Here is a 26032-nt window from a genome sequence, read left to right as displayed (position 1 = left end):
TGAATGTGGGAGAACAGTCTGCTGTAAGCAACAAATGCTTTCCTCCTTCAGATGTAGCAGGTTCTCATCCATCCTAAATTGTAGTCCTCAGTTCAGCCAAATTACAGTCTCTCAAGGTTCCTAAATTCACCTCGCTGATGAAGCCAACATGTTTTCTGAACTAAGCTCTCTAGCCCAGCTGCTCACAGCAGAGTGTTCCCTTATGGTTCCTACTTTGATGACAAAAGGTTTTGTCATCACCCATTCAACTTCCTTTTTCCGTACCAGAGAAAACAAGCTGCGGGGGAAACGAAACCCAGATCCTTCCTACCCTTTCCTTACTAATTCCCACACTCCTTTCAACAGCTGCAGTAGCTCTACCCCTTTGTCTCTGGAAACTGCAGACAGCTGACAAGATAGGAAGAAAAGGTATTTTTGAATTTCTTCAGAGCATGGCAATATATTCATAGTAGTTTACCTTTGTTAATACATTATTTTGTATATAAATAGAATTTGTATAGAAAATTTTTCTTAGAAAAATCCTAGAAATCTTAAAAATCTCAAGTCTTAGAAATTCTTAAATCATAGAAACTCCTCTTACTTGGAAAAAGAGAAAGGAAGACAAGTAACAGATTTCTGCTTGTCAGACTGAATGGCAAAGCATACTTGACTTTTCCAAACACCATAGCCCAATTAGCACTGCAATCAGAAACAGCCATTTGACTGCAAAATCTTTAGATGTTGCAATGGGTTTTTACAATAGTTCTCAAACCAGGACTGGAATCCACTCTTGCTGCACCAAAGCAGCACGTTTGACTCCATGATAGGAACATGGTAGCACTTTACACTGCAGAAAGCTTGAAGTCCCTTTCAATGTTTCCTTAAATTAAGCTCTGCAGCCCTATATCCAAGAGATTAAGGCGCTTGCCATCACCATTTCATGGTGAACAAGTTGGGCCCAGAAATGCTTTCAAATTCTGTCAGATTTGCATCTCTCTGATAAGATCTGTCTGAATGAGAAGTAACTGAAATGGGCCACATGTCATGTTCTGCTTATATAGGTTTGTTTTTGGTGGTGGTGGTGGTTTATTTTGTTTGTTTTGTGTTTGTTGCTGTGGCTCCCCATTCAATTAGACATCAGAAAGTGGGCACAACAAGGAAACACAGATAAGGCAAGCAGTGGAGGTGAACAACTGAATTTTCCTTGCAAGGCACGGTCTCGGCGAGCCAAGCCTGTCTTCTCTCAGCAGTTCACGGAGCTGAGCCGTGGAAGAAGGAGCAGGGAGGTACCGCTGCGCCCTGAGGTGTGTGCAGGGATCTCCATGCCAGATGCTCAGCGCCAGGATGTATCACCAGCTGCGCTCCTGTGACTTTGCCAAGGAAAGACGCGGACACGGGGCTGCTTGAGCTGAAGAGGGAAGCACCAGAGTTAGCAAACACCTGAGGGCCTCAATGCAGCAGCCCATGCCGCTGACAGAGGAGCAGGCAGAGCTTCCCTGGGGCTTTAGGGACCGCATCCAGCGCACCGAGCCCAGTGCCCAGCGCTGGGCATGGCGCCGGCGGCGCTGCAGCGCCCAACGGCCCCCGGCGCGGCCAAGGGGAGCCGGGCGGCGGCTCCTCCTCTCCCCCTTCCTCCTCCTCCTCCTCCTCCTCCTCCTCCTCCTCGTCCCCTCCCTCCGCTCCGGGGCGGTCTCGGCCGCCGAGCTCCGGCTGCGGCAGCCCGGGGGTGCGCAGCGGGGGCGGCGGGATGGACTGGCAGGTGCTGACCCGGGAGCTGTCCCTCTACCTGGAGAGCCAGGTCCGCGTGGGGCTCTTCGGCTCCGGCGTGGGCTTGTCGCTGGTGCTGGGCTTCGGCGTCGCCTACGCCTGCTACTACCTCAGCAGCATCGCCAAGGTGAGCCGGAGGGCGGGCGGCCACCCTCCGGGGGACAGCGGCGGTGGCAGCCCCCGGGCAGGCAGCGGCGGCTCCTCAAATGGCGGCGGCCGCCGCCGCCGCCGCGCCCGGAGGGGCTCTGCACGGAGCCCGCACCGCGTCCTTGTGGAGGGGGCGGCCCTGCCGAGCCGTGCCGAGCCGGGTGTTGGGCCCTCGGGGGAACGGGACGAGGCTTTCCCTTCCCCCTGGTCCGGGAAGGGGCGAGGGGAAGGGGAAGGGGCGAGGGGAAGGGGCTCCGCCGCCCGCTGTGGCGCGTTGGGGACCCTCGGGTTGCCGCTGCCGTGTGGCGAGGGCTGTGGTGCCTCCTGTCCACCTGCTGAGGAGTGGTTTCACGAGGAGGTGAGCAAAGCGTTTGGGAGCTCTCAAATCGTTTGGGACTGTGGAAAGTGGCCCCTGGAGCAAGAGGGAGAGCGCCTCGTTGAGCGCTCCATCAAGGAGAAACGCGCGTGTGGAGAGATTTCGGGCTGCTGAAGGCTCGCAGGGTGCCACAAGCCTCCGTAGACGGGCTGAGAAGGCAGCCTTCCTCACAAAAGGATGCTTTCTTTTCGTCAGAGGAAGAAAACGAGGGGTCAGGAGGACGTGCTGCCGCCGCTGCGTGTGCGTAGCAGCTCTCGCCACTTGTCCTCTCTCCTCCTGTTAACGCGTGCACGTTGGAGACCCTAGAAGAGAAGTTTAAGAAATGTGGCTGCTCAAACCCCATGCGGGGTGTGATGATTGCCACCCCAATTCCTCTGTGCAAATCTAGGCTGTGAGAAAAATACCTGTATGCTGGGCGTTATTAGAGGTGAGTACCCTATGCAGCTGGGCACCACACTGTGGGATGGGAGGAGGAGAGTCCTACCAGGCTGAACTAGGTACTGCAAGCGTGTGCTGTCGAAGCTTATGTTTGTATATCTCCTTACCATGAAAAGAAAAAGCCTTATAAGTAAATAAATTAACAAAAACAGTCTACTGGGAGAAGATTGAAACAGGCTCTCATTATATTTTTTTTTCTATGAACGCCCATGCCTGACTGTAGTCTCTCTTCCTAGAAACCCCAGCTGGTGGCCAGCAACAAACGTTTCTGCCGCTTTCTGGAGGAATATTGCCCTGTTGTGACAGAAACTTACTATCCCACGATTTGGTGCTGGGAAGGCCGGGTGCAGACACTCCTACGTCCCTTTATCACGTCTAGACCCCAAGTACAGTACAGAAAGTAAGTGCCTTTCTTCTGGAAACTGATCGATTCTGTAGGCAGAGGTTACCTTGCTCTGTGTCACAGCGACTGTCATTGCTCAAGTGTGTGCCCATGTATCTGCTTTATGCCTCTCTTTGCAACTCCGTCCTAGGCTTGGAACCATTTCTGTCCTGGATTCAGCATGCAGTGGGTTTAAAAGGTCCCACAGAGCCCTGTTATAGCTCAGGGAGCACTGGACTACTGGTGGCAATACAGGACTTGATGTGGTTGTATGTTCGTAGCCTGGTTGAAGTGGGACGGGACCTCTGGAGGAAACTGGGCTAACCCACTTAGACCAGGTTGCCCAGGACCCTGTGCAGGCAGCTTTTGAAGATCTCCAAGGAGGAGACTCCACTACCTCTCTGGGCAACCTGTGTCAGTGCTCAGTCACCTGTACAACACAGGAGTGCTGCCTGGTGCTCAGAGGGAGCCTCCTGTGTTCCAGCGTGTGCCCTTTGCCTGTTGTCCTGGCACTGGGCACCACTGAAAAAAGCCTGGCTCTGACGTCTCTGCTCCTTCCCTTCGGCTATTTATACACATTGATAAGATCCCCCTGAGCTCTCTCAGCCTCTCCTCAGAGGAGAGATGCCCCTTCATCATCGTGGTGGCCCTTTGCTGACTTCACTCCAGTATGTCCATGTCCCTCTTGTACTGGGGAGCCCAGAACTGGACCCAGCACTCCAGGGCTGGCCTCACCAGTGCTGAGCAGAGGGGAAGGATCACCACCTCCCTCCTGCTGGCAGTGCTCTGCCTAACGTAGCCCAGGTTACCATTAGCTATTTTTGCACGGGCACACTGCTGGCTCATGTTCAACTTGGTGTCCACCAGGACCCCCAGGTCCTGCCCTGCAGAGCAGCTTCCCAGCCAGGCAGCCCCCAGCATGTCCTGGTGCCTGGGGCTGTTCCTCCCCAGCTGCAGCACTTGGCACATCCTTTGGTTGACTGGCATGCGGTTCCTGTGAGCCAGTTCCTCCAGCCTGTTGAGGTCTCTCTGGATGGCAGCACAGTCATCTGGTGCGTCAAATATTTTGGTGATTGAATGCCATCATTTTGGAAGGGTCATGCTGTCATTCTCTCTGTCCATTCAACCAACACATTCAACCTTAACCATCGCATGACCACTTTCAGCCCAGTTTTAAATATATCAGACTCCTGGGATTTTCAGATTAATTTTTCACCTATCAGGTTTGTCTTGTGTTCTTTGATGCCTACATTCTAAGAGGCAAAAAATTATATATATTGTTTGTCCTCAGCTGATCTCTTCTCACACAGAAGTGAGGCTCAGTCTGGCAAGTGAGGCATTTGGCACAAGAGCTAAGGAGAAGTACTTTTATACTCCGGAACCTGGACGCAGCACAAGTTGTTTCAGCTCTGTTTGCATGGTAGAATAGATCCAGCATTTAGCAGCTTCCCTTAGTTTTAGTAACTAGGAAACATTTCAGTGGTATGGCCATGTCCAGTTTTTGTAGCCCTTCTTGTATGCTCTCCATTTCGAGGTTTGTGAGGAAAGAAACGTAGTTCCATGGGGCAGTGCTTCATTCGCACCATTTGAGATTGTGCTGGCAGCACACACCAGCATTGCATCTCCTGCCCTTTACTAAGAAAGGGTAAAGCTGACCTAATGAGTCCAACAAGGCTGATAAGCTTTAAAGTCTGGAGTAGGTGCTATGAAAATTGTGCTTTCAAATGAAAAATCAAATGTGAAGTAAACTTCAGTTTTGGTAGTTCCTGTGTCATACAATACATTCATTGCTGGAGAATGGGGAAGATGTTGAATGTTTCTCTCTCTCTCTCCATATATATACATATATATATAAGGACTATAAAAGGACTGTAACCTTCCTCTCATGGTTGAAGACATGCTTAGCTTCTTGGGATGGGATCACATTTATTGATTCTTAAGTTGTATTTTTTAAGCATGTATGCTAGCAAAGTTTGTGGAGATGAGAGTGTGAAATTCTGGCTTCACTGAAGCTGTGAAGATGTAGTGTCTGTCTGTCTTCCACATGTTAAAAACATAACAAAGTGCCATCCAGCATATGTGCTTATTCTTTGGGTAAAGAGAAAGTAAAACAAAAAGAACAACAACAGACACGTGATAGATGGTTAACACGTTGCCCAAAGCAGAGCCAGAAGGTTCTCAGACCACCCAAAGGAAAGCTGCGGGACACAAGCCCACATACAGTAAAAGGCAGTGCCAAAAGTCACATTAGTTACAAGCTTCCAGTCCATCAGCAGTGAGTGATGAAAGGCCAGCTCTTCGTTTACTGTAAACTGGAATTGTGCCATGAACTGAGTGTGCTAACTCATGTCAGCTAGAGGTATGGCTCTGTGTGAATGGTGAATGTGCAAACATGATTAGGTGGTACTTGCAGCGTTAAAACCTAATCAATGAGGCAGATTTTATACCTGGTATTTTTTACAGTTTAAGCACTCTTAATAGTACGCATTTATTTTTTAAATCTAATCATTGTTGTCTTGAAATGTGCCTTTCAGTGAGCTCATTAGAACAGCAGATGGAGGACAGATTTCGCTGGATTGGTTTGATAATAATGACAGCTTATATTATCCGGATGCCAGCACAAGACCTACTGTCCTGTTATTGCCTGGTCTGACAGGAACGAGCAAGGAATCCTACATTCTTCATATGATCCATCAGAGCGAAACACTGGGATATAGGTGCTGTCACCCTTCATTGCGTGTATTTTGTGTGTGAGATCACAGCTAAGTATGTATATGTAGAAGGTGTCTTCCTAACGCAAATGAGATCTAAAAAAAAAAATAGTTTATGTAAGAAAGCAGTAGTAATAATAATAATAACCACATTATGTAACCCGCAGTAAATTCCGAAGGGCTGCTCTGGTATCTGCAGACATGCTGCAGAAATTGCAGTGAAGGCAAGCTACGTCTGCATAGGTCTTTGCTGCTGTGTCCTAAACTGTAACATCAGCACTCGCGTTACTTTTGTGCTTTCTTGAGAAGAGGTTTGTATTCAGCTCCACAAAGACTTGTATGGATGGGTTGCTGGCAGAAGGCCTCGAAGGAGGTCAGCTGCTGAGTGCCAAGATTGCTTGATTCAAGTCCCTGAGTGCAGAAAGGGGAGCCAACCTACTCCTGCTGGTGTTTCAGGAGGAGGTTTGTCACCTCTGAATTGTCACTGCTTAATTTATTTTTGTTATTACGGCTTCTGGTCAGAATTGGGTAAAATAAGTGGATTAGTCAACGAGTAAATTCCTTTATGTAATCATATTCCTGCCACTGTGCTTTAAAATACGTTGTCATTGTTCCAGGATCCCTATTTGGAATATTGCATTTTGCAATTGCAGATTGGTGTCTGCTACAGGCTACATAATGTTCTTCAAATATATGTGTGTGTGTGAGTGCCTGTGTATATTTCTGGCTATCTGTTCTCTGGGGGTTTGGGGAGCTGCTCTACTAAATTCTGGAAGTAAAACAGTGCTTTAACCATTCAAACTACCTTTAAAATCACTTTAAAGCTTACCTGTAAAAATACTAGAGGAAGAGAGATCCCAAATCAACAACTTCTTCGAACTAATTCTTTAAGTATTCCTGAAGGAAATACCTGCATCTGATTACCTAACAATGAAAATTATAACGTTATAAAGGAGAACTTGAGTGTTGTTTTTTTTAAACAGCAACATTTGAAAGATACCAAAGTATCTTTTCATGCCTTTAACCCATCTAAATATAGCTTATGGCTCATAATTGGCCAGCTCTGAGCTCAGGCAGAGCATGAGCCATATTCCGTCTTCCGGTAACCCCAGGGGTTCTCGTCCTGCAGGCTGACCTTGACTGACAAAGCACAGAGTTCACATAGAGTCCCACCGACTACAGTGGTATAAGGGTCATTCTGCACATGTCAGATTTTAGCATTTTTAGGACAGAAATTATTTATCTGCTGAACTTATCCATCGAACTGGCTCATTTTTCTTTATGTGTTTTCAGTTTTTGGTGTAAGTTGTCCTTTTCAGGTGGACGAGCAATCTATATAACTCAGTTTGCTTTCTCAATTTTTAGATGCGTGGTTTTTAACAACCGTGGAATTGCTGGTGAGGATCTTTTGGTAAGGATGACTTTTAAGATAAACATCTTCTATGTGTAAGCAGGATGTATATATGTAATCATCAGTGCCTATTTGTAAGGCTGGATTTAACTGAGAGGAGCTCATAGCATATGTTGAAGATGCAGAGAAGAGAATCTAGTTATCTGGTAAATCAGTAACATGCCAATGTATATCTTTTATTTTAAAACTCAGAGACCAGCTGGTCAACACAATTGTTTTGTGAACATTTTGTTCTAGGAAATCACTTAAATTACCAGCATCTGTGACAGTAAAGTGAGCAATCCTTATACTTTTCTTCCTCAAAACACCAAGGTATTTAAAACGTGTATGTCCAAGAAATTCTGTTCACTCAATGTGATTTTCTACTGTTGTTTTAACTTATAAATCAGAATATAAACAGTGGCAATTACTTTCCCAATTGCCAATAGACATTTAAGCTATGATTTGGTTAAAAAGCCATGCCATTAAATTGACCCGTATTATGTGGTATTGAATTAACGAATCCGATTTATACGGGTAGTCATACCCTGAAAATTAATTTTGTATTTTTCTCAGCAATTACGATACTAGCTTAGCTCCAGCAGATTTTTTTTTTTTTAATTATTTCTGGGACATACAAATCACGTTTGCTTAGAGATAACTGGCAATTCCACAGATGATGAAATTGTGAAGCGAAACGTTTTCTGCATCTCGGCACAAAGCATGATGAAATACTGCTGAATAAGCCTCGTTTGCTCCTATACGTTTTGTTGACAGGTCTGAAGCTGGTATGAGTGTGCATAATACCAAGTATTGTTTTGCATTTTTTAATCCCCTTGCTTCAGCCTTAAAAGCTCGGAATGTTTTTCCCATAATCATATAAAACGTTTCAATGCAAATATTGCTATGTTAGAGTAGTTTTCTGCATACTTTCGGAGATGGATCTACAAAGCAGTTTTGTGGCACACAAAGTCCTTATTGACGAATTTCTGAATCGCTAACAGAAAAGATCTCTTGTTTGGATGCATTGTGTGTATTTTAGTGTAATCGGATTTACATATTTAAGCATTATAAGATCTTACTGCGAAGCAAACCAGCTGAAATTATAGCATTTTCTGTAAGGGGGTTTCTACATTTTAATATAAAATCCCTAGTTAATGAGTTTGAGGCATAGCTGGGCAACACAGTAGAAATAGTCAAGCAAGTAATTCTTCTACTAGTCTCTTTAAAGATAGATGTAAATTTACAGTCTACAATAACTATTTAAAGAATCAGTTAAACAAATGAGAAGAACATTTTTATTGAAAGTTACTGTGAATTTTTATTATGGAATGTTCAAATATTGGATGACCGCAGCCAATGTGAGCTAAGATGATGTTTCAAAATATCTTTGTACGCTGAGTAGATAGATATACATTGAAGTATCAGGAATTAACTGAAATTAAAATGCAACTTCCCTCTGTAGTTTTATAAACTTTTAATCAAATATACTTTAACTTGGAATACATTAGACCCTAGGTACTAAAAATAATTTATTTTTCCTTGTAAACTTGACAACTTAATTAAAATGAAACACATTCACACCGTTTGTAATTAATAGGATGTAATAAAGGGAACAGTGATTCATGTGGATGAGAATTGGAAATGCAACATAAATGGAAAACATCTTCAGATTTAATTATCCAGATTTAGCTTTTCTCTCCTTTTTTTAATCTGTGACTTCAACATTTTATTATTCATGTTAAATGTACTTTAGGTAATTACCTTCTTTTAATTAAACTTGTTAAAATTGTCCACAAATATCCAGCCTGTTTAGCTGAGAGCAAATTAAAAAAAAAAAAAAAAAAAAAGCACCTTAAAATACAGCGTTGCTTCAGGCAACAAATACGTTCAATCAACTCATAATTAAATATTTTTATATTTTAGTTTTAATGCTTGTACTTAATTTTGGCAGGCTAGCCTCTACCTTGAGTTAAGTCAGGGTTGTTAACATGTTTAGTAAGAACTGTATAGTTAAAATCTCTTGCTGTAGATGAAATCTAGAGAACTTACTTTTACTGTGTTTTACACCTAAAAGTGTTTATCTCCCTTACACTGCTGCAGAAGAGTCTGCAGATTGTAGCCTGTAGCAGTTGTCTGTGCAGGTGAGGCTCCAAAGCTATGCTTATCCTTCAAGTGAGTGTGTGTGGGGGATATCAAAATCCCAGGGATGGCCATGGAAGTCATGCTACCTTCCAACTCAAGGCTTGAAGAGATGCTGCTGCTGCTAGACAGAAAAGGGATAATGTATATGTTTCATTGCTTTTGTTAGTGTGTTAGTAAATTAAGTAAACAGCACTGGTAAATTTATCCATCTATTTATTTGCTTGTATCGTTTATAGAAGCTAAATACTGGATATTTTTCAAATGCCAGCTGACAGAACTTGAAGTCTGATCTTTTCTTTTGCATTTGAATGTGGGTGAAGACGGTCAAATTGTCATTATAACTTTCTTTTCTCTAAATTACAGCCTTTATGATGTGTTTTTATTTCTGTAGGGTATTTCAAAAACACCAGTGCCTATCTAGTTTAGCTAGTGACTCTGTGTTCAGATTTCATCTAATGATTTGGTGATTGCAGATAGTGAATATATTTATCACCTGTTTTGTTTTGTAATGATAGCAAGTATAATTCCTTCCTCCCCCTCTTCCTGAGATGTTTGCCATTTAGTGCACTTTCACGCTAAATTTATCTTATTATATAAAAGAACTGCTGTACATTTCTCTTTGTCCTTAAAGGATGATTAAAAAAAGCTTATGACGGTGTTTTTCCCTATGACTCCTTACAGACACCAAGGACTTACTGTGCAGCTAACACAGAGGATTTAGAGGCAGTTATTCATCACATCCACAGCCTGCACCCCTCAGCTCCGTTCATGGCAGCCGGTGTTTCTATGGGAGGGTAAGGTATTATGTAAGAGAAGTCTCAGCTTAACTATGATCATAAATAGGACTGTTGTAGCATGACTGTGAATGATTACTCTGCAGTGCTTACGGTACTTACCGAACTGCGACTAATTTCAGTCTGCCTGTAATTGTCAATATGTGGAAGGCTCTTAGAAGCTTAACGCCTTCGAAGCTTTTAGCTTTGTGTCCAGTAAGGTGGAAAGTGGTCAGCATTCAGAAGCTGTCTGGGAGAGAAGACAGGAAACACAGACAGATTGATAGACAAACAGGTGGGCAATAAAATCTTTGGAAGCTACGGAGCCCGTCTTTGGAACAGAGGGCTAAAAAATAGGAACTAGAATTAACGTACCGTGTTTCTTAGCAATCCCTGGATATTAGAAGATTTATCTTCATTCTCTTTGGGTTCTGAAGGGTGGGGGTAGGTTATGCTGGAAGAGAGGTGATTATCTGCTCTGTCTGGCTCAGAAGCCAGAAGTAGTACTGTTGTTGAAACCAGTATGGGTTGATTATAACGTGGTATTAAGACTTGCTGTGTCCTGGCTTCTCTCCAGAAAGCATAGCTAGAACAGACAGTGATAGAACAGTTGTTAGAAAAATCACTGCTAGAAACTAGGAAAAATATTCAGCCAGACTCTTTAACAGAAACTCGAGAACTTCCATTAAAAGTACTGCAGACAGGAGTCACTTTTTTGAGACTGCCCTTCTTTCTGATAAATTGTCTGTTGACATTAATCTTCTAATGACTTGCAGGAGCTTTGGGATAAATACAGATTTGTTCAAACAATAATGTGATTAATAATCAAATGAATAACCTGGAAGCCCTGTAAGTCAGTTAAGCCACTCTTTTTCCCTTGGGATTTTGCTAGTGTCTTCAGTACGAATACATACAGCCCTCTTCAGTATGTCAATGTCAATCTTTCTGGGAAGTCTAAGATTGGGCACACAACTCCAGATAGTCTCGTAAGTGCCAGGTACAGGGAAAAAATTACTTCACTAGACCTGCTGTTTTTGCTTGTGCTAACATAGCACAGAGTGTTGTTAGTTATCTTCACTGCTGCAAGGGTGCACAAATCGCTGATTTGTGTTCAGCTTGCCCTGGTCTTTCCCAGCAGTGCCGTTGTTTCTCCAGTCATGAACCTGTCTTGGGTGCAACACTTCGTGTTTTGTTTTGTTGAACTCTGCCGTGTGTCCGCCAGCCCATTTCTGCAGCCCGTTGAGGTCCCTCAGAATGACAGCTTTGTCGCCCAGTGCACCAGCCACTCCCCACAATTCGACCTGCAAGCTTGCCAAGGGTGCAATCCATCTCATTATCCAGTTGTTAATAAAGATGTTGCACATTCTTGGCCCCGGTATTAACCCCTGAGTAACACCACTAGGAACTATTCCGCAGCCCTCTCAGCCTGGTGGTCTGAGCCAGTTTTCCACCCACATTGCAGGTCACCTATTGCCACCCTCTCGTTTCTAGTTCGGCTACGTGGAAGGTAGTCAAAAACTTCATGAGGTCAAAATAAACAGCCTCTACTCCTTTTGCCTAATCAAGGAAAGCAGTCAGCTTGTCATAGAAGGCAGTCAGGTTGCTCAGGCATGTGTTGTCCTCAGTAAGTCCACTCTGGCTGTTACCAGTCACCTTCTTAACCTCCACGTTCTTGGAAATAGCTTCCAGAGGGTAGTCCCATAGTGCTGATATTAGGCTAACCAGACAGTATTTTCTCCTGTTTTTGTAGATGTGCGTGACATTTGTGTTTTTCCAGGCTCCAGGATTATCCCATAATTGCTGCAGCATTTCAAAACGATAGGCTTACAAAAACCTTGGCTGTCTCCTTCCGGAGCTTTGGTGCACCACACCTGGTCCCGTATATGTCCAGTTTGCATAACTGGGCCCCAAGTCAATCTTCCTCTGCTGTGAGTAATACTTCACCTTTCCACGCTCTGCCAGTAGCCTCAGGGATCTGGAAGGCTGGAGGGCAGACTTCAGCAGTAGAGACAGGGAAAAAAGGTAGCCTAGGCCTTTTACAAATACTTTTGTCATGAGGTTCCCTGCTCTGTTCAGTAGTGGTAGACCAGGAGGGAATACAGGATGCTCAGCCTAACCTCGGTTCTTTGGGAAATCCTCTGGAAGCCATTTCCAGTCATAGGAAGGACAAGAAGGTGACCAGACTTAACAAAAACAAAGTATGCTCGAGTGATCTGTTTGCCTTTTGTGATGATAATGACTGGCTTCAGTGCTGAGGGGTAAGGAGTGGTTGTTCCTTATCCAAGCCTTTCTTTTGGTACCATTTTATTTATAGAAGCCCTTCTTGCTGTCCTGCATATCACGTGCTAATTCCAATTCCAGATGAGCTTAGTTTTTCCAAACTGCATCCCCTGAATGCTTGGGCAATGACTGTTTCTCTCAGGCAGCCCCACCCCTCTTCCACCTTCATGATACTTCCTTTTTGAACTTCTTCTGGAGTCCACATGGGGACTGTTTCCATGCTTCAAAATTAATTGGAGCACTTACATGTTTAAAATTAGGCAGGAGCAGAGATGCATATGCCTTACTAGAGGCATATTGTGCAAATCATCCACTTGTCCTAATCTTACAACAATTTTCATAATTTATTCTTTTTCAAATTACTGTGAGGACCCAGTTAAGTTATATAGGACATGTTTGCCCAATTGAGAAGTAAAATAAGCATTCCATTCACAAATGTTGCTACTGCTGCAACATTTTTATTGATTTATGACTCAATTTTATCCTTAGAGAGTACAGACCAGTGGTTCATAGGTTCCTCCTGTCCTGTAGGTGAAAGGGAACGCACGCTACCTAACTCCTATTTGTGCAACAGGTGACTTTCCTCATTGGGTTTGGCTGCCTGAGTAGTTTCCAGATGCACATTCCCAAGCAGCATTTGATGTTCTTTTCCAGCTGGTTCCTACCTGCTGGCGAGTTGGTAGGAGCTCATCTCCCTTTTGCAGTGCTATCCTATAATTTGGTAGGTAGTGCACGGGGATAAATTCTCTGTGCTGGAAGGTGGTTACGTGATGTTTTTGCTACAGGTTGCTGTCTCCTGCAGTATGACAGATGAAGCTAAGGTATAGAGTGTTGGTGTTCCAGGGAGCTGTATTAAGTCGTGGAGCTTATAATGTTTTGAGTTAAAGACTCGGCGTTAAAATGCTGGTTGGAAACCTTGAGGCCTCAGGCAGTAAAGTAAGACAGCTTTTCTGTTGCTATTTTTCTTTTACTACCTTCTTGGTCATTTAATTTTTCAACATCTGAAGGGTCAGGTACTGGTGAACTCTCCCTTTTTTCAACTCAATTATACATCTTCAATACAGACTGTAAGTTGCAATTGGTCAGAAAGGCAAGTTTTATACCATTTATTTAGCTCATAATTTTGTTAGTTTTATTAATTGTCTTTCATTTCATTCTTTGTACTCGCATATGCATGAGGTATGGGAAAGGTATTCAACCTTCAACTAAAAAGATAGCTTCTTCAAATGGGCAGGCATGCCAGGGGTGGCTTGCATTTATCAGGCAGACTGATGAGATTTACCAGATCAGGAAGACTGAGTTGTAAAATTGCAAAACTTACTAACAATTAAGTATACCCGTTCCATGAGTAAAGTATGTTTACTTGACCTTCTCCCCTTCGGTGATACAATAAGACTGGTACATCTCTCTTTATTTTTAAATGCACTCCTACCTACATCCTACACAGTGCACTCAGCTCCTCTCTGAACGTAGAGAGAAAGCAAACTTCATGAGTCATATATTGATGACATTCACTACCCTGTAGAACTATTAGGCACAACTGTAAGGCTGATACAAGAAACTATGTGGAAAAAAGAGAAAAAGGTGGCTGATTGTTATATTTGCTTTAGATTGAAGCAAACAACTTGATAGTATATATGTTTCTGTTTTTCATTTCTGTTTGTAGCATGCTTCTTTTAAATTACCTGGGCAAAACTGGCAGAGACACTCCTTTAATGGCAGCTGCAATTTTCTCTGCGGGTTGGAATGTTTTTGAGTCTGTAGAGTCTCTGGAGAAGCCACTAAACTGGCTTCTTTTCAACTATTACTTGACTACTTGTCTACAATCCTCCATCAGCAGGTGAGTTGCCTTCTGAACTATTTGGCAAGGTGGAAGGATGTTAGCATGAGATCTACAGCAGGTACAATAATATTGGCAAAATTAATGCCGTTATGACATTTCACATAGTTGTGTGCATTCTGTGGGATTTGAAATCAAAAGGATTTTTGCAAAAAAGATTGTTATCAATGTGACTAAATTTCTCTGCTCCTCAAGGGTGTCAGCACAAGAGCAATGCACTTCTAGATTTATGGATGAAGTGAACCGCTTTAATTTTTCAGACATCTGTACATACTGAGTTTGAGTTTTATACATGTATATATTTATATACTAATTCTTTTAAGTCAGCTTTGACTGCAAAAGCATGGAAAGGGCTAGTTCATCCTTTGCTTTATAAAATTAGGGTGTATTTTATATTCCAAATACTTAATTTTCATATCTTTGGCATCTTTGTCATGTGGATTTTGACTATGTTGCTGGATGTGCCTGCGTATGAATGAACAATTCTTCTGCTCTTGGATTCCAGACAGATTTTGAACATGACAGAAAATTAAAAACAAGCATGTTCTTGTTAGGAAGTTATTTCTTCAAATGTATCTGTAAAGCAGGGGACTTCTGTTTCTACTGCAGAAAACAAGTCCTCCAATTTTTCTTGCTTTCTCTTTAGGCATCGACAAATGCTGGAAAAATTATTTGACATGGATCTCGTGATGAAGGTATGTGGAAATGTTGCTTCTGATTTAGCTTGATGCTGTTTTCCAAATGCTGACATATTCCCTATTTGAATTCTATATTCCAGGCTAGAACTGTTAGAGAATTTGATAAACAGTTCACTTCAGTCATGTTTGGCTACCGTACAATTGATGATTACTATGAAGACGCTAGCCCATGTCGCAAGCTGAAGTCAGTAGGAATTCCAGTGTTATGTCTGAACTCTGTGGATGATGTTTTCTCACCGGGTCATGGTAAGTTTCTGATTTTTAAAATATATTTCCCTGTTTGTGCAGTCTTTTAGGACCAACTATACAGGTTTGAAAATGAACTATGTGTGGAGATTTATATAAATATTACTTGCATGTAGGATCACAACCTCCAGGAGTGGATCAGTCTTGCAATTTATGTAGTGTAAGACATGCAAAATAGCTGATTATAGAGATGCCTGATTAGAACAGAATGCAGGAGCACACGGGGTGGCAGTCACTAGTCCTTAGTAGGTAGGCTCTATAGTCAAAAGAAATATGCACGTGTAGGATGTGAGTTATTTCACTATAAGAAAGATGCCAGGTATATTGCTCCCAAAAGTGCCCATTCCTATTCACCAAGTATGGAAGCAGCCTATAAAGAAGAACTCAGATACATATGTCTGGCTTGTAGACATTCAGAATTGAACAAAAGTGAAACCAAGTATTTTTCATTACCATTTTTCAAGCCAGTCCCTACAAAGAGTATCCGGGACTTGCTTATGTTTCAGATGACTTGAAGTTCTCAGCTGTTGTTGCTCATGATCCCAATGACATAAACTCCGGTGCCTGAAAATGAAAAAGTAAGAAAACATGTAGGTTAGCATGTGGACCAGAATCTAGGGTAAAGGAAGAGATACAGGCAAGGTGAGCTTCTCAAAGGAGGCACAGTGAAATTAATAAAAAGCTAAGTGGATGAAGCAGCAATACCAGCTAGTAACTGATAGGCTGAAAACCCTGTTTTCCTTCCTCTTTCTATTTTCAGCCAGCCACATGAGTATTATGAACATTTTGCTTTTGATCTGTAATCCTGTTGCTAACTGTCTTAAAAAAGATCTGATTGTTCCTGCCGTCTGTGTATTGGTTTCAGTGTCTGAGAAGAACAAAGAGAACAAAAAAGTTAATGTAGAGGAAAACTGCTATAATGAGCAGGTGATGAGCACAGTCTCCAGTAGTAAAGACCTCCCATGTTTAAAGTTGAAGTTCATTCACTTGATTTATTTCAGGAAAGTTTTTTTCTGCCACCACAAGTGAGATTCTTGTAGAATGAGACACAGAATTGAAGCGAGTAAACAGATCAGAACAGCAAACAGAAGAATGAAGGAATTGGAAGGGGTTGTGTATGTACTCGTTATGCGTGCCCATACGTAGAGCACGTACAGAAAAGACACACATACTTCATGTTACTGCTAGTATTTTGAAGAGCTGTTGGAGACAAATATGACACAAAGAGAAAAGGGCCATTCCAGTGGAGTGCATCTACTTTCCACATTTGCATCTAGTGCATCTACTTTTCACAATTAACAGTTCGGGGATGTTCTGAGACAGAGTTAATCCCTTTGTATTTACTGGCTTCTACAGGATTTTTTTCTTGAAATTGTCCAGTTGTGGTTTCTGTTACAAGCATATACTGTCATGGGAATGAGAGTGGACCCTAAAATCTGTGTCCAAATGTAAAAGCTGCCCAGTCACCTGCAGATAAAGTTTGGTGGGTGTTAGGATCCCAGTGATGACTTCCCCCATAGTAACACGAGACAGGTGATCTAGTGTGCCATGCTTCTGCCTATCAGGTGTCTTAGAGAGGGAACAATGGCTTCCCCTCCATGCTTAGCCCTAGCTCAGTTTGTAATTTCCATTCTAAAATAAAATGCTGTGACAGGAGTAAGGTGTTTAGTTAGCACAAGTAACAGCAGCAGTGAACCAGACAGCGTGCCTGTGTCCCTACAGGGTATGTCAACCTTTTCCACCTTTTTCCCACTGAGACTGGGACCTCTGTTAGACTAAAGCAAGCGCAGAGACCCTAACCTGCCTTTCTCCATTAAAATATGTGGGTGGATAGGCATCAATTTATTCCTTCTCCACAGAGTTTTGCTGTTGGCTGTGGTGGTGACTAGTTTGCCTCAGGAAGGGCTACCAGAGGAAAGGTTGATTTACAGCTAATAGCATGACTTTGTCACGCGCGTGTGTGTATCCTTGGCTCCTTTTTAATTGTTGAAAAGTTGTGCTGGCAGGGGACAAAGGGCACCCTGATTAACAGCCTAGGAATTACGGCTGATGCCACCAGGTACTGGAGGCCGCTCGTCTTCACGCTTCTGCTGTCTCTTGCGCTAGCAAACATAAAGGTCTGGCGTCAATCTGGGAGGTGACTTCATTCTGGCAACTGCTCTTCTGACCTAAAAGTGTGTGGCCACAGGTTAGCCTTCTCAGCTAGCCCCAGTCTTCTGCTGCCTTTGGGAACTGGTTGTTTCATGCCTCATCAAGCTTCATCTCTCCTAATAATACCTATCAGCTTTTAAGCTACCTTCCATTGCTCTCGTGGATAGCTGTAGATGGTTTCAGGCATCTGGGAAACAGGCCTAGAGAACCTGTTAGGGAGAGAGCTGTGCCAGAATTCCTTCGTGATTAAATGGCCTTTATACAGCCAGCCACACCTGCCTTCCTGTAACGGAGTCTGGGGGATGCAAACCCAAGTCTCCTCTGTCATTACACAATTGGGACTTCAAGAGAGACTTCCTATAAAAAGCACAGATGCTGGTTTTGTTGCCTCTTACTACCTGGCCACTTCTCAGCTAGCTTGTGATACATCTTGTATTTTCCAGGAATCATTATTGAACATATTGTGAAAATACACCCTTTGATCCTAGCCCAGGATTAGGAAGAAACAATTAATTTGCATTCCTTCCTTAATGTTGATGTTTAATGTGCATAGATCTTGGCAGCTGATGCATCTGAAATTTAATTTCGGGATGCAGTTCCCGTACTGCATATGACTAAGTAATGAAAGCAAATGCTTTCTTCACCGTGTGACACTTCGCTCACCATCACTAATCGGAACAAGCTATTGTTTGAGGAAGTGTGTAATATAACCAAGTCAAGCCCTTTTATTTTGTAAGGGACAAATTAAGCAGACGGAATGATAGCATTCGTTGCCAGCGTCATATTTAACTTTTCATCTGAAGTGGCGTTTTCCTCCTCAGAGACTTTGAGCAGCTTATTAGGCGTCCAACTTAAATCCAACTTAAATTTCACCACACTAACACATAGCTCATTGCTGCTGGTGTGTGCTGTGCTGTGCCCGAGCTGAAAGCCTACCCTTGAAGTTAGGTACTCTGCCAGCTCCCTCCTGATCCCCCATGCCAAGTAAGCGCATGTCTGAACGGCCATTGTCCTGAACTTTTTGTTGTATTGAACTTCTCTGTCCCTCTGAATCCAAACTTAGAGTGTGTTATTTTGTGTCCAATTACGTAAACAGCCCAACTGATTGTGTTGCTTTATTGTACATAAAACACACCGATGTTGAACAAGGTAATTCTGCACGCCCATTTTTACGTTGTGGTTCTAATAACACATAACAAGTCTGTGCACTGCTGGATCAAACAGCAGCACAGATTTTGATCCGTAGAACCAGATGGACGAGGTTAAATTTGGGCAAAAATGACCAGTAGCGCCTTTTGGCATGCCACTCTGTAACCCAGAGCACGTCACATCCAGTGCTCCATTCGCCTGCCCTTTACATTGCAGAATTTGCTCTCTCGCATTGTGGGTCTGTTTGTGGATGGCTACCAGACCCTGGAAGCAGTCTTGAGAAAAGCACCACACCGCTGCCAAGCATCATTTGCATTTTGGCACTGGAGGGCACCACAGAATTGTTCAGTTCTTCTCCTGAGAAGCTGCAGAGCAAGGAACTCTGCTGGGGAGGAATCACACAAACGGTGACCCAGCTGTGTCAAGGCTGGCTGTGCCGGGGGCAGGCTTTCCTGTGCACCGTGGGGGAGGTAAGAGCAGGGATACAAGATTTGGCAGCTGCTAAAAATCTTCACTGCGGATGGAAATCCAAGGCTGCATATCCAGCACCGTGTGGCAGCTTTTGATGAGCGATAATCTGTGGCAGAAGTCTGTTGTGAATGACTGCGCGATGGCATAGGGCCAGCTTTCAGGATGGGGAAGGTGACATTCGTCAAGAGCTCTGTGTGGCTCACACCTTCCCCAGCAGCATACAGATAGGTACAGATACCCTCGCAGTAGGCAGAAGCTCACATGAATCACTGCCAACACCTTCATACACCACGAGGTGTTCACCCAGAGAACCCAGGGGAGCCAGACAGGAGACTCCTGGGTGCATAACTGAGGCAAGACTCCAGGCGAGTGCTTGCAGAGTCTGGGGCCTGAAGCTCTGGCATGCTTTGGATTGCAAGAGCTGGCACATTGTTTGCTGCATCTCTGGTTTCCAACCTGTGCTATATTACCTTGTCCAAGCTGTCAGGCCCTGTGCTTTTATCTCCTCGACTTCTCTTTCTAGCCTTGCCTCTGCAGTGCTATAGAAAGCCCAGGTACCGCAGATGCTATTTCCAGTTTTCCAGCTGAACAAAGGAAAATCCGAGGACTTTTTGTAGAGACAGTGAGAAACACAGTTCCTTCCAGCTAGTAAAGAAACAAAATCATTTATTAAATGATCAAATCGATGTAGGGGTTTAAGCATCCATGCTGAATCCATCCTGCATGCCCCTGCCCATCTATTTCAAGGTCCAGTCATTGCATTCAGGGTCCTGTGCGCCTTGCCCTGCCTGGCTGGCCTTTTACCCTAGCTGATGAAAATGAAGGCAAATTGGCATCGGAGGCACACGGCAATGAGTCTGCCAGCACCCAAAGGAAAGGAAGGACCATGGGCATAAAGAAGCTAAAGATATGCAGGGATAACGACTGCTCATGGACCTTTGAGGTAGCAATGTAGAAAAGTTAAAGAAAAACCCCTAGAAAGGAGGGGAGATCTCGCAGGAAAGTTCAGTCAGAAGGAGATGTGGACATCTGAACCGTCCCCCCAGAAGTAGCCCTTATTAAGTGTCTCTCTTCAGAAATACTTTTTAATAAATAAGGCAGCAGTAGAAGTCCTGTGAATGACTCACTGCTTTCTGTTGCAGTGCCAAAGCATTTTTAATTTAGCAGTGTATGACCTAAAATCAGATTTATTTTCTTGTGGAATCACAACCTTTTTTTGACAATTCAGTGCAACCTCTATTACTCCTCTCTGGACAAAATGCGTGTTCTTTTGCTGCTGTTTCTTTTCTGTCGGCCTGAAAAATCAAAAAATCTGCATGGATTTTGTGTTGTTTATTTTTTTTCCCTCTATTCCATGAGGTACATTATTTCAAAACTAGAACTTCCAAAGGCATTCTTCACTGAAACGCTTGAGATTTCTGCTTGTTCAGGAGTATATTCAGTGCACTTACAATTTCTGAGGAAATCACTTAAAGTAGCTAATTTTTACATCAAGAGCACGAACACCAGAGTTCCATAAAGCTCCACCATTGTGTCAACCGGTTCACAGGAGCAGCATCATCCCACCACCCTGAAATACTTTGCAAATCCACGTGCTTTCAGTGCTCATTTGAGTCTGCCTGCTGCCGTTTGTATATTGGTATTAGCGTGGTGACCCAGGCCAGGGAGCTGAAAACGAACCCAGTAGAAGAAAACCCCTTGGTGTATCTGCTCTAATCATCTGAATTCAACATTAAGGCATTTTCTGGTGGTCACAGTACGGTAGAGAACCACAAACCTCTTGGATAACGTGGGACAGGTTTTAGTGTCCTTGTGCAGTTGTTCGTCTTCCTCTTACTTTGTTTCCTGGGTGTATTGAGACGATGAGCTCCTCAGGGAGAGAACTGTCTCCCACTTTGTTTTTGTGGCGTGCTCTAAACATGCAGTGTAAATGTATGGCAGTACAGATAGAATGATGATGACAACCCAAAACCTTCTTTAATTTTAGCTCGCGGTGCCATTATTAACAGTTTTGTGTTTGCAGTCCCCTAAGAAAAGAATGGGATTCACAGTTAAGTTCCCAAGTTCCTCATTTTTTCCAAAGTCGAATATTGCAACAAAGGTTAAAAACTACGGGCTTGATTGCCCTTTTGTTTGTATGACATGCACCGAATCATAAATATGCATCAACATGAGTGCTGTTACAATGAACCCATGGTTTCTGAAAGTTTTACAGCAGCCAGGAAAACCCTACAAAAAAGGTGAGTTAACGATGAAGAGAGAAATGTCTTTTAACACAGCTGTGGTTCTAAGTCCTGCTGCGGTACATTTAAACATGCATTTAACGTAAACGTGCATTTTTATTCATATGTAGCGTGACAAACATTTGAGAAAAATTGTTTGGTGGCTGGCATTTCATAGAAGAACGAGTACTTAAAGTTCTCCCCCCAACCCTTTTAGCTATACCAGTAGAAACTGCCAAACAAAACGCAAACGTGGCTTTGGTTCTGACTTCTTGCGGAGGCCACATTGGTTTTCTGGAAGGAATATGGCCAAGGAAGTGCACTTACATGGACAGAGTCTTCAAGCAGTTCGTGCAAGCTGTGTTTGAGCATGGAAACAAAATCTTTAGCATGTAGCTTTGGACCACTACTGTAGCACAGTGGCACATTCTGACAAGGGCAGTTAAGCTTAATGCACAAATTTTAACTACTGTAAGCCAGCAAATGGATGAAGTCCATTAGTACATGCAAAAATATTTTTTGCCTAAGATTTTGTAGCGAGAAACTAAATATTATGTTGTCACTTTTGTATTTATTTTTAATATGCCTTACTAAGAATAAGAATGACTTTAAATGAAACAGCATTCTGCATACATCAAATTGCACTTAACCAAAACCATCGAGTAAATAGATTGTAATTCCTCAGGATTTTAATTTAAACTACTATATATTTAGGAGACTTAACGTAGGTGGCTTTTAATATTAGAATGGCAACGCTCAAAATAGCGTTTATTATCCTGTCACACATAGTTAAAGCTGATCTATTCCTTAGGTGAAAATCTTAAAATATGAAAACAAAAGGAAGGAACACGAAGAAGCACTGGTTCTTCAAATAAGTCTAAATTGCAGCATACTATTCCGTAGCATTAGACTGATCTGCTTGTGCTGTTTTACCCTGAGAGTATGCAGATTTAGGGCTAGCTACTGTTTTTTAAACGATGTCAATGCCATATTCATTTTACATGATTTTTTAAACAGTTTATTTATAGTGTTTACATATAACCAAAAGATTCCTTTAAACCAGTACTGTAATAACTTATGTAATTGAAAGACATTTTGCATTTCAATGTTTGTGTATAGCCGGGTGTTATCACATATGTAATACATACTTCATATAACTGGTAATTTCAGTTATTCTGTCTGTTATGTTTATATTACCCTGCGAGAACATTTCAGTTTTAAAGAATAAACATTAGAGCATTAGAAAACTATTCATAAAGTTTGTTTTAAATTAAAAAAAAAAATAATCTGAACCCATTGTCTCTGCTGTTGTTTCAGATAATTTCTCAAACGACTGTAACAAAGTGTTTAAGGAGAGGTGGGAGCTGGGGGGTGGTCTCTCTGGTTTGCTGTTTGATCCTTTGTCAGCACCTCGGCAAGAGGTTGTGAGATCAGTGTTCTCCTCAGCCCTGCAGCAGAGCGAGAGCCAAAGCGGGTCCCTGAGGAAAAACAACAGTTAGATGCATTTTGAAACTGCTGGGAAGTCCTGATCTAGGGCACGTTGAAATTAAATCTTGTAACCAGCTTCTGTGGAGGTCCCCTCCCATTCTACTGCCTGATTCGGGCCTAGCCACGCAAGATCAGGCAGTAAAAGTGCAAAGGTGTCTTTGTTTTTATGTTTTGAGCAGGGTCGGAACCACAAGAAAACGTGGATAAAAAAGCAAGTCAGGTCTTCTGTCACAAGCAGTATGCGAACAGTCCTCTTGCGAGGCATGTTTCCTAGTAACAGCAAAGGCAAAGGAGGAACAAAAATACTTTTTGTCTTTAGAAGAAGAAGAAATCAGGACGTGCTATAGGAAAGCTAGTTTTGTAAGGTGGAAGGTTAAAGTAAAAATCAGAAAGTGCTTTTAGGTTTTGAGTTTTTAGGGCAAGGCATTGGTCCTTGTGCAAATAATAAAATCTAACTTCTTCCCTGGTAAGGAGAACGAGGAAAGTGACTTGTAAAAGTGAAACAAAATTTTGTGCATGTGTCTGCAACAGATGAAATCAACATGGTAGTAGGGTGCCTTATTCATCCTTACATTCATTTCCATTACAGAAGTTATGTTCCTGCAAAAACAGCAAGCAATAAACTGTGTATTGAGTATTATATTTGTAACATTATTCAGGTGCGGTATGTTCAAAACTCAGCATCAGCTATGAATAACAAATGAAACCGCTTATATTAAAAACACACCTTACTGTTTAAATAAAAGTAACGTGGCAGAAGTTGTGTCTCTTTGCACTGTCTTATTTCACTTAGGTCCAATCCCATGTAGAGAGCCACACGGGACGTTTCTCTTTAAATGTGTTTATAAATGCCTATAAAGATGTTTGTTTAAAGGTGTGTGTCCCCCACCCCCAGTGTACAGTGCTTTTGCTTACAACCTGTTAGGGAAAATTCCTTGTTCAAAGTGACAAAAATCAGATTTACTATGGACATCTTCAAGCTTTTGTAGGTCAGATTTTCTGGAACACAAAGTGTAGCCACCTCAGTTCTTGCAGGAGACACAACAGCAAGTAAGAAGTACTAGAAGCGCTTCTGCTACGTGATACCTGCAGACCTTGTACGCGTTGGTGGAAACACGGAGAATGAAATTGAAGGCTGCAGGTACCTCTTCGAGAAAATTTTCCTCCTCGCTCTGAGTCAGGTTGTGGCTGAAGTTGGAAGGAAGTGGAGAAAGTTGGAAAGAACTGGAGAGACTGCAATCCCTGTGCTAGCAGCAGTGTGCCTGATGTAAATGCTCCAAAACATTTACCTCTTTGCAGCTTGCTCTTGGAGCCAAGGCGAGGAATGGTTGATACCTGCGAGGCCTTCAGTCACCCAGGAACCACACTGGACCAACGCTGTCTCAGTGTCCGAACACAAAGCCCAAGATTTGAATGTATTAATTTCACTCTTGCCAAACGGATCTAGAAAGCCTGAAAATGTAAAGCAGAAGGGAATGCATGGCTCTGTGAGTGCACAGAAACTAACCCGTGGCGTGTATCTCACACGGCACAAAGGAAGGATCGGCGCTTTTTTTAGAAACCAGGGCACACAGCGGTACCTTTTACAAGACTTACCCGGCATGGGCTGTGGAGAACAGGACGCGACTCTGCGGGAGCTGCTGACCTGAGGCAGCTCGTCAAGGTCGTGCCAGTACGGCAGCGAGTGTCAAGCTCCAAACAGCCACGTGCTGATCGTCACAATCACTCTGCGAGCTAGGCTGACCGCTACAGGGGTTAGAAAAGGGCTCCGTTTTCAAGAATTACACCCAGGATGTGGTTCTGGAAGCTTCTCCATACCTCCTCTCATCTGCATGTTGCCTTTTCCAGCTGAGTTCTAGCAGGCAGTTGTTTGGGTCCCTGAAGTCAAAGAAATGAAGCAATTTCTTAAAGATTCTTAAATTCAACACGCGAGCAAACTGGACAAGTCCCAGTCCAGTCCAGTTTATTCTGATGCACTATCACCCTGCGAAAAATGAGGAAACTCACTCCCAGAGTCATCGAGGTCATCCACAGCTCCTCTGGGCAGCCTGTGCCACTGCCTCACTACCCTCTGAGTGAAGAATTTCCTCCTAATGCCTAATCTAAATCTTCCCCTCTTTTAGTTTAAAACCATTCCTCCTTGTTCTATCATTATCTACCGGAGTAAAAATTCACTCTCCATCTTTTTTACAAGCCCCATCTAAGTATTGAAAAGTTGCAAGGAGCTCTCCCCAGAGCCTTCGCCACTTGCTTGCTCAGATGAGATGCCTGATAACCAGCAGGGTGTGTTAGCGTGTCAAAGGGGCTGCAGGACCTCTGTGCTGGCTGGGCTGCTGTGGTTGACCTCGGGATCCTGCCCTAGGGCTGCAGTTTCACCAGCAGCTGCAGCAACGCTAACAGCTCCCTCCTGCCAAAAGTAGGAGGCTTGCTCTTCCTCCTCCCCTACCTCTTGGTATCCCCGATTCAAGTCATATGGCTCTCGGCCTTTAACTTTTTGGTTTTACCAGCCCAGCAAGTTAAATTTGCATGGCTAGCAGGGCAAGGTGCTAGAGAAAGGGTGGCATGAGGTAAGGAGCTGGAGCCCACCGCTGAGAGTGGCATAACTTAGAAGCAAGTAATTTTTCACTTAGCTGCAGTCAACAGGCGCCCCATCAGTTTTACAGTTAAACTTGGTAAATCGGGCTTAAATTAACATCAAATCTTTTTAGGATTACACCTGTTCTATCCAGATACTCCCTCTGTGTGACTGCAGTTCCTCCTTCCTCCCTCAAGCCCCCGAGTCCTACAGTAAATCCGTGCCCGAGCACTCCTGTTCACAGTCACCACAACGTCTGAAGAGAGCACATTTCTGAAAAGCTTGTGGAGATTTTGCTCTTTCAGTTAAGAAAGTGACATTTGCTAGCACGTTCACGCTGAAATCAGCGCTTCAAAATGCTGCCACCTCGTGTGGAAAGCTGGAAGTTTACTCATATCCTATCCCATGAGCCGAGCTTTTCCAAGTTTTCGGAGTTTAATGCTTTACGAGAACGCTTGCTTCTTTACAACAACATCCCTGCTGCTCAGCAAATTACTCTTCCATGGAAGGACGTGAGAAAATCTACCTTGACCTGCTTCGTGTTCCTAAGAAAGAGGGATGTGAAAACATGGTGTTAAATTTACAAAGCTAGCAGTAACATTTAGAAAAAAAAGCTTTTATCATCCTCCAGGAGGTTTACAGGCTGCTCAGTGATTAAGGTATCTTTCATCTGGAAAGTATCCTGTAGGTTACCCTAGGAAAGCAGGAGGCCGCATGTTGCTGCGTTCGTTGTAAAGTCACAGCAGATTATCAAGCATGAAAGAGGAGCTGATACAGGGGGTTATAAATAATATGATCAGCTTT

The 26032-nt window shown here is 43.2% G+C and overlaps 1 protein-coding gene across 1 annotated transcript; it reads left to right on the top strand.

The window, feature by feature from the left end:
* The first annotated feature begins 1678 nt into the window (after positions 1–1678).
* On the top strand, positions 1679–23400 carry ABHD3 (abhydrolase domain containing 3, phospholipase). Its single transcript, XM_082753829.1, has 9 exons — positions 1679–1873; positions 2944–3107; positions 5624–5806; positions 7166–7211; positions 10017–10129; positions 14055–14228; positions 14875–14923; positions 15007–15172; positions 21383–23400. Exons 1-9 carry the CDS (start codon positions 1727–1729, stop codon positions 21559–21561), a joined length of 1221 nt encoding a protein of 406 aa, XP_082609955.1. The 5' UTR covers positions 1679–1726; the 3' UTR covers positions 21562–23400.
* The last annotated feature ends 2632 nt before the right edge of the window (positions 23401–26032 follow it).

This window comes from Aythya marila (genome assembly GCF_965140915.1).
Source record: "Aythya marila genome assembly, chromosome: 2".
Taxonomy (NCBI): Eukaryota; Metazoa; Chordata; class Aves; order Anseriformes; family Anatidae; genus Aythya; species Aythya marila.
Note: the sequence above shows the minus strand (reverse complement) of the source record. Positions and strands in the feature narration are given on the sequence as shown.

What these genes read in the sequence shown, in the direction of transcription:
- ABHD3 (XM_082753829.1), top strand. Translation starts at nt 1,727, where the DNA reads ATGGACTGGCAGGTGCTGACCCGGGAGCTGTCCCTCTACCTGGAGAGC. An exon ending in CTACAATCCTCCATCAGCAG is followed by an intron (nt 14,229 to 14,874) that starts GTGAGTTGCCTT and finishes CTTTCTCTTTAG; the next exon opens with GCATCGACAAATGCTGGAAA. An exon ending in TGTTTTCTCACCGGGTCATG is followed by an intron (nt 15,173 to 21,382) that starts GTAAGTTTCTGA and finishes CAACCCTTTTAG; the next exon opens with CTATACCAGTAGAAACTGCC.